Raw genomic sequence first — 16,811 nt, 5'->3', positions numbered from 1 at the left:
TCTCTGTTCTGGTTTTTGTCTGAAGGGTGCCCACTAGCCAACCGTTACAAGTGGTTCTACCTTTTGTGAAACTTAGCTACTTTGTCTATTTTAAGAAACCACCTGGGACTGGTCTTTGGGGAGGGCAGCTGGGACCTCTGAAAGCAGGAGTTGTCTTCACAGGACAAGTTGCTAAGACCAGCAGACCCTGAAAATCCCCCACCCCTCCCTTTCCTGGATTCTGCTTAAAGTCTGAAAGATGCAGGTAATTCCCCCCTTCATAACAGAACAGAAAGGAGTGACACCCAGAGTGTCAATGAACACTTGATCCCTTTCTAACCCAGGAGCCCTCCCCAGGATGGTGCTCCACCGAGAGATCTCATGATGGTGGCCCACAGAGTGACCTCATAGAACTCAAGTCATCGTAGCTTTATGGTATCAAATTCCTTAAGCTTATAGTGACAACAGTATGGGGAGGGTGTATTTGTCCCACGTTCGTCACTCTTCATCTTCCTCCCTAGACTCATCTTGAACCCTTTGTCTTGGTGCTGAGACAGGGCCTCACTGCCTCAGTGGAGTCTCTCTTTATGTCCCTTCGTGGTGTGTTTGGGGAGAGAGTTAGGAATGGTCCAGAAAAGGCAGAGAGGGGAGGCCCTGAGATGAGAAGCTCCTTCCTCCACAGCCCTCTCCCATGAGCCACTGTTGTCCTCCAGGCAGACATTTGGCCCCTCCACTTCCCGTGATCCAAGTGGCTGGGGAGATCAGGATTTAGGGCTGCTTCTTAGGCCCAGATGACCTGGCTGTGGACGTGGATGAAGCAGAGGGAAAAGCAAGGGCTGGGAGTCAGGTGGAGATGATTTTTCCCCCCCGGGGGCTCCAGGTCCGCTTTGTTCATATTTTGTCTTGCTTTCATTTGTTTTCACAATCCGGGACGGAGAACTCTGGAGGCTGGGAGGGATGGACCCCAACTGCAGAGAAGCAGAGGTCAAGACCCACAGTCCACAGCCCAGGCTGATGGCTGACAGGGGAGAGGGTTCTGATTCTCCTGTTGGCCGTCTCGGGAAAAGTTCACGAGGAGTCTGTAGGAGAAGTTGAAGGAGGGTGGATTTATCCCCCAGCTCCTTAGCTCTCCTGCCAGACCCCAGGTGCCCTCTTGGACCCCACCGCACTGCCAAGAACCCCTGCAGTCAAGATCACCACATCAGCTAGCCAGCCAGACACTTACCGCCGGCGTTGGGCGCAGGACAGCTGAGTTGACTTCTCTGGGACGAGATCCGAGAGGTGGAGGGCCAGGGAGGCAGCCCCCTTCCCAGCCACTGGGTGTGGTTTTTCTCCATGTCCTCCAACCAGTCTGACCTCCACTCCCACGGGGGCAGGGAGAGGGCAGAGTTCAGGAAGAGGTCATCCCGGGGGGAGGGAGGTGACAAAGCATCTGTCAGGGAGGGTAGAGGTATCTGTGGAGGGTTGTCCTTCACCTTTATGGACCAGTTTAGGGCAGAAAGCTTGGGGCTGCTTAAGGCATACACCCAACCCTAGACATAACCCAGCCCCACTCGGTCCATCACCCCCAGTGGCCACATCCACAGGAGCCTCCGCCCCAGGAAAAGGAAGATGTCCGTTGGTTTCTTCAGAGAGAACAGCTTGAACTCTTTCCTCCTAGCCCAGCCCTGGCCTTCTGTCCTAGGTAATCCTTGCTCTCCTATCTGCCACAAGCCTGACTGCTTTTTTGGGGGGTGCAAAATGTAGAGTTAGGGTTCATAAGATGGGTCTAGGGGATCTAATAGAGTGTCTGAGGAAGGGCACTCCAAAGGGCCATGGGGAGCCCTGACTACCTTCTGTTGACTTGGGGATGATGGTCCCACCTGCTAGACACGTGAAACAGGCAGCCCAGTCACTTCCCACCCTGCCACACACAGGACAGGAAGAAGGCCTTGAAAGCACAGGGGGACGCATGCGAGAAAACAGAACTTCCCACAGTGGGGACGAATCTGAGTCACTGGGCTGGGGAGCAACCTTTCCTGGAGACCCACATCTAGTAAGAGGGTCCTGGAGGTAGCAGAATGGACTGTACAATTGGCTGCCTCTGGGATTGTAACTTGAACAATTTATCCTTGTTCTGGTAGGTGACCTTGAGCAAGCTAATAAAGCTGTTGGACTTACAGTTTCTTCATTTGGAAAAGAATGACAAAGAATATTCTTCAGAGAGTTGCTGTTAATGTTGAGTGTATGTAAAGCACTTGTCACAGTGCCTGGGACATAGTCATCCCTCTATAAAAACTAGCTGTTTGGGCTTCCCTGGTGGCGCAGTGGTTGAGGGTCTGCCTGCCGATGCAGGGGACGCGGGTTCGTGCCCCGGTCCGGGAAGATCCCACATGCCCTGGAGCGGCTGGGCCCGTGAGCCATGGCTGCTGAGCCTGCGCGTCCGGAGCCTGTGCTCCGCAACCGGAGAGGCCACAACAGTGAGAGGCCCGCGTACCGCAAAAAACAAAACAAAACAAAAAAAACTAGCTGTTTTAGGGATGACGACGACGAAGACGATGCTTAGGATGCTTTGCCTCTTGGTTGGGGAGAAGCTGTGTCCACTCCAGGGGGTGGGGATGAGGAGTAAGACAGTGATCTCACGTACCTGTGAAGACGCAGTCTGCCTCCCTGGGCTCCAGACCAAAGCCAAAGCTGTCCGCAGCCACGGCCAGGGCCCGGGCGAAGTGGGCATCAGCGAGGAAGGAGCCGTCGGAGGAGCTGACCAGGCTGGCTCTGGCGCTGGGGGCGTTGTCCTCAGAGGCTGAGCCCCAGCCGTTGGCCAAGGAGCCCTCGCTGGGGGTGGGGGTGGGGCAGGGCCGAGGTGGGCACAGCAAGCCCCTCACCTCGGACCCCACCCCCGCTCCAGGCCTGCCCATGTCCGCTAGCTCCGAGGCCGTCGGGACGCTGATGTAGCCATAGGTGATGGGGGGTGAAGGAGCCCTTGGCATTGGAGAGACACTGTTCCTAGGAAGAGGCGAAACGGGGGATGGGACGCGGTCAGCGGGGGGTGGGGCGTGGAGTGGCAGAAACAGCCCCGTTGAGGAGGGTGGAGGCAGCAGACGTAGGCATACTCCTGTCTCGCGCTCCTATCTGTATCCTCTGGTTCCCCCTCTGGCCACTCACCTGGGGGTCTCCTCACCCTCACTGAGCTCCAGGCACAGGGCCACCTCCTCAGGGGTCAGCACACTGTCCTGATCCTCCCCCAGGGACGACAGTGATGAGCTGGACAGGCGACTGGATGCTGGGCTGGGACCAGAGAGGGAAGAGGCCTGGGGACTGGAGGGGCTGGGGGGGCCGGAGGGGATAAAGGCGGGGATGGGGGCTGCTGGCAGTGGGAGGCAGGAGGGGGCTTGGGGCTCCACCGAGTGCCTGATTGGGGTAAGATGGCAGGATGGTTAGTGCCGTGCTCCTGGCCCCTGCCACCCCTCCCCCAGCCCCGTCTACGCTCAGCAAACACCCCACACCCCCAGTGCCCCACCCTGCGTCCTGACCCCATGCCCTCTTACTGGGTCTGTTGACTCTGAGTGGGGGATCCACGAGGAGGGAGGGGTGCTGCGGGGAGAGGGTGAGTCACCAGCTCACTGGGGGAGCCGAGGAGCTGTGGTCCCAGGGCCCGCCAGGCAACCAGGGCCCAGGGCACAGCTCCTGGGGAACGACAGGCTGGGCGTGAGATAGCAGAACCCCCGTCAGCCCCGGGCCCCAGTATGCCTGTCTATCCAGCCCCTCAGAGTCCTGTCCGCACCCAGCCAGCCTCCGCAGGGACAGGAGAAGCCCCACACCCTGCCTCAGTCCCTCACCTGCCTCGCAGCGCCCTCCTCTCACCTGGGCTTTGGGAAAGGTTCTTGGAGCCTCTGTTGCCCAACTCACAGGCCCAGAGCTCCACAGGGTGGCTGGCCCGGAGCAGCGGGGAGCTGTTGGCCTGGTGCAGCTCTGCAAAGCAAAGAGTCGGTGGCTGGAGGCCAAGCCTGGGTGTGCCTTGCAGACCTCAACCACAGGCTATATCTTTAGCTTGGTCATCCAGTTAAGCTTTAGGGTTCTTGAACCCAGAGGGAAGAGGGAAGAACCTCTCTCCATCCAGGCAGCTGTGATATAATGGAAGGAGCACTAAGCTTGGAGTCAAAGCACCTGCACTCGTAGCCTGGCTCAGCCACGTATTAGCTGTGTGACCTCAGGTAAATCCATTAACCTTCCTGAGCCTGTTTCATTTGTAAACAACCACTGCAAAGCATGGTTTGGCCAGTTAACTAAAAACAGATTGGAAAGTTCCCAGCACCTAATAGATATATTAAAAAACAACTTTATTTCTCTTTACTGTACACATTCCAATTTCCTCATCTCTATACCCTCACATTGCTACCTACTCTCATGAATTTTGGCTCCGTGAAGGCAAATACTCCTTCTTTTCTTGGAGAGAATCTGTTAATTTCCACTTCTCACATTGCAAATATCTCACATGGCTCTGGATAGTCTTGCCCTGATAAACCCAAGTGTCTCTCACTTGGAGAGGTGGGTTGGGCTGTCAAGTTGAGCTGAATGAGGAAGACAAAACCAGGGAGCTCCAGACCATGTCAGGTGTGAAGGGAGAGAGTCAGCTGATGGGAAGAGGAACTTTAAAATAGGAAGATGTGTTGGTCTCATCCAGGGAGGCAATGCCCTGCCCGTGGATATTCAGTACGTGTTGAATGAATGAGTGAATGGATGGATGATATCAGAGATGCAGGTTTAAACACAAGGTGAGAAGAATCATGTACAAGATGGCAGCTATCATCAGGCCCATGTGGCCACTTAGGAGACAGGGCTCTGAGTGAACTGTGACAATACAGAAGACCTGGCTGTGTGCAATGACTTGGTCAGGCCAAAACCAAAATGGATCTCAGTTTAAACCAGAGAGGAGCAGAATAATAAAGGGAAAAGGATTTTCCCAAGACCAGGAACAGGATAACATCAAGCAAAGGAGAAAAGAAACAGCCTTCAGGTTAGTGTCACATGATCAGAAGCCCAGTTAGGAAAGGGGACCGGAGACCAGGCAGGACTCTCAAGACAGAGCTGTCTAGTCAGTCTGATTTCAAAGATCTGGGACAGGTTCAAAGCAGGGACAAGGCATTCATCAAGAATCCATCTGGACCCTAGGAATCCATGTACAGTAGCCAGACCTTCTGAGCCACTGGGATGAAAAGCCACACAATGGCTAGACTTCCTCCATCAAAGTTTCCTTTTCCAGTTTGGCTGGTTTGGTTTTTACTCATTTCCTTTAATTGTCATATGACCCAAGGAGTCCTGGAGGGCAATTTTGGGTGCTCCAACCCTGCTCTCATCACCTTTGTCTTTTCTTGTGCCTGGCTTCTTGACTAAGCTCAGAAATGGGGGCACCTGTTGTTTATGTTGGGTTGTGTGGAAAGGGAAGGAAAAAGGCCATACTCATCCCTGCTCCTATCATTTCCTCTAAAGGATTCTGGTAACAAAAAACCCCCTCCTTCCACCTTGCTTGGAATTACTTGAATTTAGTTTCAATATTATTTGAATTAAACTATACAGTAAACATGTTATCAGGGTTAGGTGGAATCTTGTTGGGCACACCTGAATTGTGATAAATATTTGTTTGAATTAATTATTTAATGAGGCTATTCAATGTATTGATGATATGTATCAGCAAAGTGAACTGAGAATAAGATATAATGGATTAGACATGGGAGACAGCAGTTGTGAGATTATTAGTCACAGAGGAAAAAACCCAACTAAGGTCAGATAATAAGAAAAAGGGGACTTCCCAGGTGGCACAGTGGTTGAGAATCCGCCTGCCAGCGCAGGGCACACGGGTTCGATCCCTGGTCCAGGAAGATCCCACATGTCGTGGAGCAACTATGCCTGTGCATTACAACAACTTAGCCTGCGCTCTAGAGCCCGTGAGTCACAACTACTGAGCCCGCGTGCCACAACTACTGAAGCCCACGCGCCTAGAGCTCATGCTCTGCAACAAGAGAAGCCACCGCAATGAGAAGCCCGTGCACCGCAACGAAGAGTAACCTCCGCTTGCTGCAACTAGAGAAAACCCGGGCGCAGCAACGAAGACCCAATGCAGCCACAAATAAATACATAGATTTATTTAAAAAAAAGAAAAGAAAAAAGAATAAGCAAGTCAAGGGGGTAGAGGACACTGAGAGAGCCTGCCAGTTTTAGAAGACAAGGAATCAGCAGTCTTTCGGACGAGCTGACAGCAGTAGAGGAGCTCCGTGCCTCTGAGGTCTTGCTGCTGGTGCAAAGAGCCAGAGGTAGGCCAAGTGTCCACCAGCCCAGGGGAGTCACTGTTCTCAGCCATCCTGGGCAGTGGTTGTGGGGGGGGGGCCGGGTGAGGAGAAAAGGGGTGCAGCGAGGACCTAAATCTCTGAGTGAGGTTAGGAAGCTTCATCTCAGAATCGGAACCTTCTTATGGGACCTAATGAAACTTCAAAGCTTTTGCACAGCAAAGGAAACCATAAACAAGACCAAAAGACAACCCTCAGAATGGGAGAAAATATTTGCAAATGAAGCAACTGACAAAGGATTAATCTCCAAAATTTATAAACAGCTCATGCAGCTCAATAGCAAAAAAACAAACAACCCAATCCAAAAATGGGCAGAAGACTTAAATAGGCATTTCTCCAAAGAAGATATACAGACTGCCAACAAACACATGAAAGAATGCTCAAAATCATTAATCATTAGAGAAATGCAAATCAAAACTACAATGAGATATCATCTCACACCAGTCAGAATGGCCATCATCAAGAAATCTAGAAACAATAAATGCTGGAGAGGGTGTGGAGAAAAGGGAACACTCTTGCACTGCTGGTGGGAATGTGAATTGGTACAGCCACTATGGAGAACAGTATGGAGGTTCCTTAAAAAACTAAAAATAGAACTACCATATGACCCAGCAATCCCACTACTAGGCATATACCCTGAGAAAACCATAATTCAAAAAGAGACATGTACCAAAATGTTCATTGCAGCTCTATTCACAATAGCCCGGAGCTGGAAACAACCTAAGTGTCCATCATCGGATGAATGGATAAAGAAGATGTGGCACATATATACAATGGAATATTACTCAGCCATAAAAAGAAACGAAACTGAGCTATTTGTAATGAGGTGGATAGACCTAGAGTCTGTCATACAGAGTGAAGTAAGTCAGAAAGAGAAAGACAAATACCGTATGCTAACACATATATATGGAATTAAAAAAAAAATGTCATGAAGAACCTAGGGGTAAAATGGGAATAAAGACACAGACCTACTTGAGAATGGACTTGAGGATATGGGGAAGGGGAAGGGTAAGCTGTGACAAAGGGAAAGAGAGGCATGGACATATATACACTACCAAACGTAAGGTAGATAGACAGTGGGAAGCAGCCGCAGAGCACGGGGAGATCAGCTCGGTGCTTTGTGACCGCCTGGAGGGGTGGGATGGGGAGGGTGGGAGGGAGGGAGATGCATGAGGGAGGGGATGTGGGAACAGATGTATATGTATGACTGATTCACTTTGTTATAAAGCAGAAACTAATAAAAAAAATAAAAAAATAAAAAAAAAAGAATCGGAACCTTCTTAAGAATTGAGTGTAGAAAATCGCTCACCTTTTGTGGGGTAGTGTTAATGTTCTCAGACAGGGTATACATTATATTCAAATTAGTGTAGTTATCCATGGAAAAGCTCGTTTTTAAATGATACTTCTGTAACCTCTTTTTAGCTGGTATTTCATTATCACAGATGATTTCTAATGCAATAGCTCTGAAGCAAACCTGGAAAGGATGCCAGCTAATATTGAGTCATAAAATTCTGGATATTGGACAAGCTCTTAATTACTCTGAATCCATCTTTGTCTTAATGAAAGTTGGATTATATCCACTTAACAAAACTGGCTAGAGTTGAACATTTGTAAATCTTACTAATCAGTACAGCAGGCTCAGGAAGACAGCAGAGTGCAGACAATATTCAGAAACAGGAGAGAAGAGTCAGCGAGAGAACGGAACTTCCCAAGGGCACTCCCAGCGAGACCCGGAGCAGCCTTTGGAAGCAGACCATTCTGGTTTCAAATGTGAGATCTGCAGCTTATGGACATGGAGTTTTGAACAAGTTACCCAATTCTGATCCTCTTTCCCAATCTTGTAAAATTAGAGAAATAGCACCTAGCTGATATGTTGTGAGGATTAAATGAAATAACAAATATAAGTAAAGCACCTCACATAGAGTAGTTGCTAAAGAAACAGAGATTATAATTATTTCTCTCTAGAAAGTCAAAGCAGGTAGCCGGAAGTCAGGAGAAAAATCTGGACAGAAAGGAAATGCTCATTCTCTGGGAAGCCAGTTGGAGGTGGGTACCTGGGCAGACCCATATATCGTGCACGTACATAGTACATATGGACACTGTGCGTAGTAGAGAGATCACGAGTGCCTGAGGCTTCGGGCTAGCACTGGTTACACCCCTCCAGGTTCTAGAATTATCTGTGCACTGGTCAGGCACTTTCATTAGACTTTGAGCTCGTAGAGAGCAAGGATTATGTCTCTGTGTCCCCCGTCTGGCATACAGTGGTGCTTATTAAATGTTTGCTGAGTTGAGCTGGCTGCAGAAACAAGGCTCACTACTGGTGTGGCAAAACTCAAGCAAGAGCACGGTGTAAAGAAAAGCTAAGGCCAGCACACTCTGGGCTGGGTGCGTGGCGATAGGCGTCCATCAGGACAGGCTGTGAGTGGGGTGCGGCCCACACCCAGCGTCGAGGCCACCCCATGCTCTCTCCTGTCCCCCCTACCACACGATTCAGGCTGTCCATCCTCCCATCCTTACCCTGCTTTTTTTTGGCCTTCCAAGCCTCTGCAGGGGCCAGAGACAAGCGCGGAGAAGAGAGGCCCCTGCGGCCGCAGAGGCTGTCTGAACTGGGCCAGGGACTGGAGAGCCTGGCCAGCTGGGGTGTGAGCCGCCTGGCAGCTGGGGCCTGGGGACTTGGCCGGGCTGGGGGGCTGGAAGGCAGCTCATTGATGAGGGAGCCATAAAAAGTGCTGGTGTCGGGAAGCAGGGGCACACCGGGGCTTCGGGGATCCCAGGAGATCACTGCAATAAAAACGACAGGAGGAATTATGGTGAACGCATCCCACCCATGCCCCCCGCCTTCTCCAGCCCTGGGACCCCTGCTCCACTGCCAGGCCCACCCCACGCCCTCGGGACATGCTCACAGGAGCGACGACTGTCTAGTGGGTCCCGGGGGTCTACTCCCAGTCGGCTGCTGAGACTGCTGCTGCTGCTGAGGTCCCGAGAGCCAGAGGTGGAGCGCCAAGTGTCTGCCAGCCACGGGGAGTCACTGTGATCCATCCTGGGCAATGGAGGGTGGGGTGGAGGGAGAACAAGATTGGCCAAGACCTCCAGCTCAGAGGGGAGCAGAAGGGGTGGGGTGTTATTCTCACTGCTTTTCAGCCCCTCACAGCCTCCTTAAGGTCTCTGATCTGCTGTCCCAAACTCAGCACCGCTTTCTTATCCTGGGATCAGGGGAAGTCCAAGTTGCCCAGAGCTAGGAGGTATCAAAGAGAGATAGCTATGGGCTGAGACAGAAAGAACACAGACCTGGAGCCAGATCTGCTGCAGCCTAGCTGTGCAACCCTGGGCCACTCAGTCTATTAGCCTCTCTAAGCCCCCGTTTCTCCATCTGTAAGATGGCAACAGTAAGGCCTTCCTTACAAGGCTGATGCTGTAAGTTGAGATGAAGAAATGTGAGATCACTCAGCCAGCAGAGCAGGAGTTTGCTACCTGAATGTTGGCTTCTCTACCTCTAGCCTGGTTCCCTTTGAATGGGACACCATGCGGCAGGGATCAGACCAAAGCACTTTCCTGCCCAAAACATTCAGTGGCTCCCATTTACCAAGATAGAGCCCAGCTGCCTAGCGTGGCTAACAGGGCCCTCCTTGGTCTGGCTTCCAGCTCCTCAGTCTGTGCTCTGACCCATCCCACACAGTATGCCCCAGCCAGACCAAAAGGCTTGTCTTTCCCTGTGAACGCAACAGGCTATTTCTCGCTGTTCCCTTTGCCCTTCCCCTTCTAACTGTCAGGGTAAATGTGAAATCTTCTTCCTCCCATATTCCCCCCGCAAGCCCCTTCCTTGTACTTGTACATGTTTCTGCACTCCCAACTCTGGATTGCATTTATGCTTGCGTGGCTGTCTCTGCTAGATGGAAGCTGTTCTAAAGGAATGAATCAACAAAGTGATCAGAGTGGAATCTCCCTCAAAGAGAAGGGATGAAGTCCCAGGGGAGCCAGAGAAAGTTCGGGGCAGAGCAGACTAAGCCCAGGAGGTAGCTGGAAGGAAAGACCAATGAGCACAGAGCAACGCAGGAACACAGCACCAGCCAGCACAGAACCTTGCTCTGGGCTGAGAAACGGACAGCAAAATGGTAGAGCTGGATGCGTCTCACACATAGTAGGTGCTTGATAAATTCCTGTTGAAAGATGCAGACCTGGAATGTGAAATCTCCCAGAGGAGATCTAATGAGATAAAGAGCAGGAGAAGGTGGGCAGAGATGAAATGGTTATTTAGTGTAAAATTCAGCCAGTAGGAGAAAAAAGGATGTTTTCTTTTTTGGTGTCGTGTCTCATGGGAGACTTGCTCTGGCAACCAAACGCGCTTGGAGCAGATGTACCTGCAGGCGGGCTCCCTTGCTGAGAACAAGGAGTAAGAATCCATCACGCGAGGGCAGAGCGCCCTCTGCTGGAACTGTGGGTGGACTATTGCGAAGGAAAGATGCCTCCGTGGGTAGGTGATTTCCTGTACCCAAAGGGACTACTAGGTAGATGCTGAGTGTACAGAGCAAATTAGAAATCAGACTGGCCCTCCTGTGCTAGTTATTCTCCACCTAGCAGAATGAGTCAGCAGGAGAGTGCTGTAAGTATTAATGAGAGCTTGGTAACAAGAGCCCTGGATTAGGAATTCAGAAGGCAGCTACTAGCTGTGTAGCCTTGGGCCGTCACTTGAGTCATGAGTCTTCAGTTTACTCACCTTGTCAAGTGGTGTGATAGGAACATTAATGAAAGAGAAATTAATTCTCACTTGAAGTTCAAGGGAAATTCAGGTACTTGGATGCCAAATTGCCTGTCAGTAGGGGAGACCAGTACTCTGGCCCGTTCTCCATCCCAGCTCCACTGTCCCTCGGCCCCTCGGCCCCTCCCTCGCCTCAGGCTCTTTCGTATCTCACCTGTGTTTTAGGATGGCGTCCTCACTGGTATGTCTGTACAGACCTGGGAGAGGGCAGGAGGAAGGGTCAGCCCAGAGTCTCCAGCACCTGGCTAGCGGTCTAAACCCCTGTAGCGTTCTGGCTGGACCCAGGGAAGGCCTGATCACCTGGGAGTCCACTTCACCTTCTCACCTGGGCCCAGGTGCACCCCAGCTCGGCGCCGGCGGTGGATGCACACGGCGGTGCCCAGCAGCAGCAGCCAGAGCACAACACCCCCGCTGGCAATGACCTCTGGCCGCCTCAAGGCCGCCCTCAGCTGCTCCAGGGTCCACGGGCCGTGCGCACTGGGTTCCTGGGCAGCTTGCTCCATGGCCTGCTCTGTATGGGAATTTGAGCTCAGGGGGAGGGGGCGGCCGAGGCAGTGGGGGTGGGGCAGACGAGGGGGAGGAGCCGGAAGCGAGAGTGGGGAGAGAGGAAGGCGGAGATGGGGCCTGAATGGGTCTGGGTGGGGCCGGTGGGCACTGTCCTCACCTAAAAGGAGGCAGACAGGGCTGCTGGGCTTCCCAGCCCCAGCCCCAGTGACTGCGGCCACTTGTACGCAGTAGGAACCTGGCATGCGGGTGGCGATCTCCAGCCGGGTCTGCTCGCCTGCCACCGTCCAGTTGGCCGGGGGGAACGAGGTGTTGCCCAGGCTCCAGACCTGAGGCGCAAACAGAGGGGAGCTCACCCCCTGGCACCATCCCAGCAGCTCAGCCCTTCCTCTTGCGGGTCAGACTCCGGGCGTGTGGCCACCCTGTCCTGCCGTTCACCTGGGGACGCCCCTCGCATGCACCCACACGTCCTATTTCCTCCTCCCCCCACAGAGTGGGAGAGACTTCTCTCTAGACCGACAGACGAGGGACAAAAGTAATCTGCTGAAATAGGCGTTAGACCCGTGGTTCACAAACGTCAGCGTGCTTCAGGATCACTTGGAGGATTTGTTAAAATCCAGATTGCCGGGTCCATCCCTGACTTTCTGATTCACAAGGCCTGGCAAAGGACCTAAGGATTTGCATTCTAACAAGTTCTCAGGTGATGCTAACGTTGCTGGCCCAGGAACCACCCTCTGACACCACTGCCTTAGAAGCTGAGAGTCAGACACGGCCTGGTTTGATTCCTGTTCTGTTTCCCGCACCTGTGACCTTAGCCTCACTTTCCATGTCCGTAAACTGGGGACAATAACCCAGGGTGGACTATGAGATGAAATGAGATAGTGTAAATAAGTGCTCGGCAGTGTCTGGCAGACAGTAGGGTCCTTGCCCAACAACAGTAAGTTTCCCTTGCTTCTCTGCCCAAGTACCATTTCTTAGTGCCCAGAGCAAGTGTCTACAGGACACCAGGGAAGAGGTATCTCCTGGCACCACTAGGAAGGGGTGTGTCAGTTTGTGCAGGGTACCTGGTAGCCACGGATGACGCCATTGTGGTTTTCAGCAGGTGGTGGGACCCAGCTCACGAGGACACTGCCATTGCCAGGTTTTAGGGTCACCTCCCGGGGAGGGGCACTGGGCACTGGGGAGGGGGTAGGGAGAGAGGCTGTAAGGGATGCTGAGGGAAAAGGCTCTAGGGAAAAGAGCTGGAATGGGACACAGGGTCAGAGCCATACTGATGAGACTAAGAGCCTTTCTCAGCTCTGCTTGCTGAGCCAGGGCAGGAGGGAGCCCAGGGGTGGGACCCACCATCCGCCCGCTAGAGTGGGACCAAAAGGGGCTGGGGGTATATTGTTGGGTTTTGGGGGGCATCTGTCCCTGACCTTGTTCAGGCAGCCTCAGGAGCAGCACATTGCTGTCGGGGCCTTGAGCCCGCCCGGAGGATGGTCTCACTTTGAACTCGTAGTCTTGGCCCCAGTGGAGGCCCTCAAGCTCTGCGCTCTGCCAGCCAGCCAGCAGGGCCTCTGCCCACGGGGCTCCCTGGCCTCCGGGGGCAGCCTGGGTCCTGAACAGGGCTGTGTAGGACTGAGCAGGTGCAGCAGGGCCGCTCACCTGGGAAAGAGCCCAGAGGGAGAGGAGGGCTCAGGGCTCTCGTGACCAGCCCTTTCTGGAACTGTGACGGGCTCCAGCCCAGGTCCTGGGCCTCACCTTCCAGCTGAGCCACACAGCAGGACCAGGCTTGGTGCCCTTCGCAGGGTCTGGGTTCAGCAGGGTCACGTTTTCCAGCTGAATGCGCACAGCCAGAAGCTCCAGGGGCTCCTTGCGGTCCTGGGGCTCTGTGGGGAGCACAGGGCTGGGATGGGGCCCATAGGCCAGAACGAAGGAATTGAGGGGTGGAACATCCCTCGGCCCCAGAGGAACCAGAACTTGCAGCTCGCCCAGGTGGAGAGCACTTCGATTTCTATTCTAGGATGGGGGAACCACCCCTACACGGGGTCCCCGCCGCTCTGACCTGATCCCGGGTTCCGCTCCCACCTCCCCTAACCCCAGCCAAAACCAGACCACACCACCCTAACTGGAGCCCCCGACCTTGGCCCTGACTGCCCTCCCCTTACCTTGGACAGACACCCTGGCTGCTCGGCTCTCCCGTCGTCCTGCACTGTTGGTGGCCACGCACATGTAGGTCCCTGCGTCACTCTTCTCTGCTCTTGTCATCAGCAGGGAACCTCTGGACACCTGTCAGGACCAGGTGCGTTGTGAAGTCTCCCCGCAGGGGAGGGCCTCTGAGTGCGGAGGGAAGTATAAGGCCTCACCGCCTCCCCTTCCTCAAATTCTGCAGGGGACGTTGGGCCAGGGGGCGGGTCAGTCCCTTGGGTGTGCACAGCTGTGGCCAGGACAGGGTGAGGCGTGGGGAAGAGGGTTACACTCACCGAGTGCCGCCCTGGCTGCAGGGCCAGGGGTTTCCCATCCTTCCACCATGAGACTGTGGGCTCTGGGTGGCCCCAGGGCGGCCCACACTGCAGAATCACCTGCTCGCCCACCGTGGCCACCGCGTCCCGAGGCTGGACCTGGAAATCTTCCCGAAGGACTGTGGGGAGGAGGGAGGGTCGCAGAGGGCGGGACCCAGTCCCTACATCCAGGTCCCACTTTGGCATCTCCCAGCATTCTGCATTACCTACCTTTCCACTGCCTTGAGCTCACTCTTCAGAGCCCCACCTCCCCGGTCTCCCATCTAGGACCACCCCCAACCCAGGTCTCCCTGCCCAGGGCTCACCAGCCACAGACAGCCGAGCGCCCCGGCTGACTGCCGTGCCCAGCCGGTTGCTGGCCTCACACGTGTAGACACCCAGGTCTGTGGACAGGGCCTGGTCTTCGTGGGCACGTCCCCGGGGAGGGGGCCGCAGCAGCAGGAGGGTTCCGTCAGGTAGGAGGTGGTGAATGTCTGGGGGCACCATGCTCAGGGGATGCCCATTCAGCAGCCAGCGGATGGTGGGAGGTGGCTGGCCTGAGGCCTGGCAGCTCATCTTGGCCGGGCCAGGGCCCTGGAGCAGCTGGTCCTCGGGGTGGACAAGGATCTGGGGTGGGGAGTCCTGAGCCATGCCTCCTGGGAGAGGAAAAGAGGTGGAGCCCAGTCTGACTGCAAATAGGGCCCCAAATCCCTGCATGCCTCATCTTCCTCCCCTTGCCTGAAGATCAGTTCCCAAATAACACGCTAGCTGGGAGGGGAGAAGGCCAGCGTGTGCGCGTGGCACCCAGGTGAGGGCCGGTGGAGCTCTCATTCTGTCTGTCTCACACTCAACATCACCATCATCATCATCCTCACCATCGTCTCTGGTACCCCCCACTGCAAAAGAGAAGCAAAGGAGCAAGGGGGTCTCCTCCCTGCCTTGGCCAGGCCTCAGATCAACGGAGCGGAGCGTGGGCTAGGAGTGGGGAGGGCCACACTCACCTGTGACGAGCAGAAGCAGGAGAGGCAGGGGCTGACGGGCCCCAGGGAGGCCTCCTCCTCCAGAGCCCATGGCCGCCCTCAGGCCTCTGTCCTTGTCCGTAGCACTTTGTCCTACTGCTCTGAGCTCACAGCGGAGGGAAGGAGGGGCGGGCGCGGCGGTGCTGGTTGTTTGTGACCGAGACTCTGCCCCAGGAGGGAAGCAGCTTTGAGGAAACCGATGCTTCCTGCCTGGCCCTCAGTGCCTTGGAGAATTGGGAGGAGACCAGAGGAGAGAAAGTCTCTGACCCTGATCCTTTAGTCATAACCTCTGACTCCAAGCCCCGCCCTAGGGTTTATCTTGTGATCTAGTCTAGGATTTCTTAGAAGTAATCCTCAGCCTAACCATAACTTCAACCACTGTTTTGATCCTTTATCCCAAGCCTCCATTGGACCCTTGAATCTCAATCCCAATCCTTTGGCTTCCAAGCGACCCCCTGCTACAGTGCCATGAAAACCCAGAGGTGGAATCTCAGGGCACAACATTCTGAAGCTGAGGGTAGAGGAAAGCAGGCCCCGGAAGCCAAGTGCGGGGAGCAAGAGTGTCTTGTCATGCCCCGGCCCATTTCCCGGGGAGAGCTCAGGGTGGTAGGTCAGAAGACAGGGAAGATCACAGGCTCTTGGACAGTCTGGAGATGTCTGCTCTGTGCGCTTAGTCAGCCCAGAGACAGATGAGATAAGCTTCTGGGAGACCTCGGGCAAGTGACTTAACCCCTGAAAGTCAGTTTCCTTATTTGTAAAGTGAGAATAATAATAATAATAATAATAATAATAATAATAGTTCCTACCTGAGAGCTGGAGTAAGAGTGAGAGGAGATAAAGCCTAAAGTCACCTAGTACAGTGCCTAATGCATTGTAAGTGATCAGTAAAGCTTAGCCAATATTGTGATATATTTATTTTTATGCACATCCCATCATTGAAACTATTTGAGCATCCTTGGCAGGGATATTTTTCAGGCCCTGGAAAGGTGGTTGGAGTACATGTACTTTAAGAAATTTTCCAGCCCTGAAACCTCGTGTCTATAGCAGACAGGACACATTCAGGTCCCGCCTTGGCGTCTCCCAGCGTTCTGCATTACATACCTTTCCGCTTGTGAGCCTGCAATGTCAGTGCTCACCCCGCTGCTCCCCACCCCCTGCCTAGAGAGATGCTGCTCTCCCCTCTCAGAGCCCAGCTCCTGTTTACAGGTCTCTTCCTTCCAAATCTGGAATCTCAGACATTTCCTGGAACTGTTCCCGGAAGGCCAAGGCCAGGCTCTGGAGGCTCAGCGGAAGAATGTCCAGCCTTTGTTCCCCATTGTTCCTGGCCAGCTCCTTTGTGGGGCCCCTAACCCAGCCGACTCCCTCCCTTCCTCCCCCTTCTCAGCCTGGCCTCGGTCAGTGCCAGCTGCAGCCACGGCCCTCACAGCCTATCAAGAGGAAGACCTCCTTCACTCCTTCTTCTCTTTCCCCTCAAATGCAGGCCAAGACTGATTAAGACAGTTAGAGCAAGAGAACACTGTGATCTCTCCAAACTGGGCATTTCCAAGGGGTAAAAAATTGAGTTAAAGTAACAGAGTGACAGAGCTGGAAGAATAGGAATTGGGGTCAGAGAACAGAGCTTGGTATTTCAGAAGTGGAGAAACTAAGAGCACTGACAGACTCCATGGCGCGTGCCTGGGCGTATGTGTGCCAGGCATAGTGGAGTAGAATTTATGGGGTCAGGGATCTGTGGGGACAGAGTGAAGAA

At 53.8% G+C, this 16,811-nt stretch overlaps 1 protein-coding gene across 1 annotated transcript; it reads right to left on the bottom strand.

The window, feature by feature from the left end:
* Positions 1-393: 393 nt before the first annotated feature.
* On the bottom strand, positions 394-15,116 carry ROBO4 (roundabout guidance receptor 4; the record flags this gene model as incomplete). The annotated part of the gene is made up of 18 exons (XM_079708863.1): positions 394-1,058; positions 1,205-1,411; positions 2,606-2,964; positions 3,124-3,369; positions 3,507-3,645; positions 3,823-3,930; positions 8,820-9,083; positions 9,206-9,342; positions 11,213-11,255; positions 11,384-11,569; positions 11,723-11,891; positions 12,627-12,739; positions 12,981-13,209; positions 13,306-13,433; positions 13,713-13,833; positions 14,028-14,185; positions 14,372-14,701; positions 15,047-15,116. 18 exons carry the CDS (start codon positions 15,114-15,116, stop codon positions 1,048-1,050), a joined length of 3,018 nt encoding a protein of 1,005 aa, XP_079564989.1. The 3' UTR covers positions 394-1,047.
* Between the last annotated feature and the right edge of the window lie 1,695 nt (positions 15,117-16,811).

This window comes from Hyperoodon ampullatus (genome assembly GCF_949752795.1).
Source record: "Hyperoodon ampullatus genome assembly, chromosome: 7".
Taxonomy (NCBI): domain Eukaryota; kingdom Metazoa; phylum Chordata; class Mammalia; order Artiodactyla; family Ziphiidae; genus Hyperoodon; species Hyperoodon ampullatus.
Note: the sequence above shows the minus strand (reverse complement) of the source record. Positions and strands in the feature narration are given on the sequence as shown.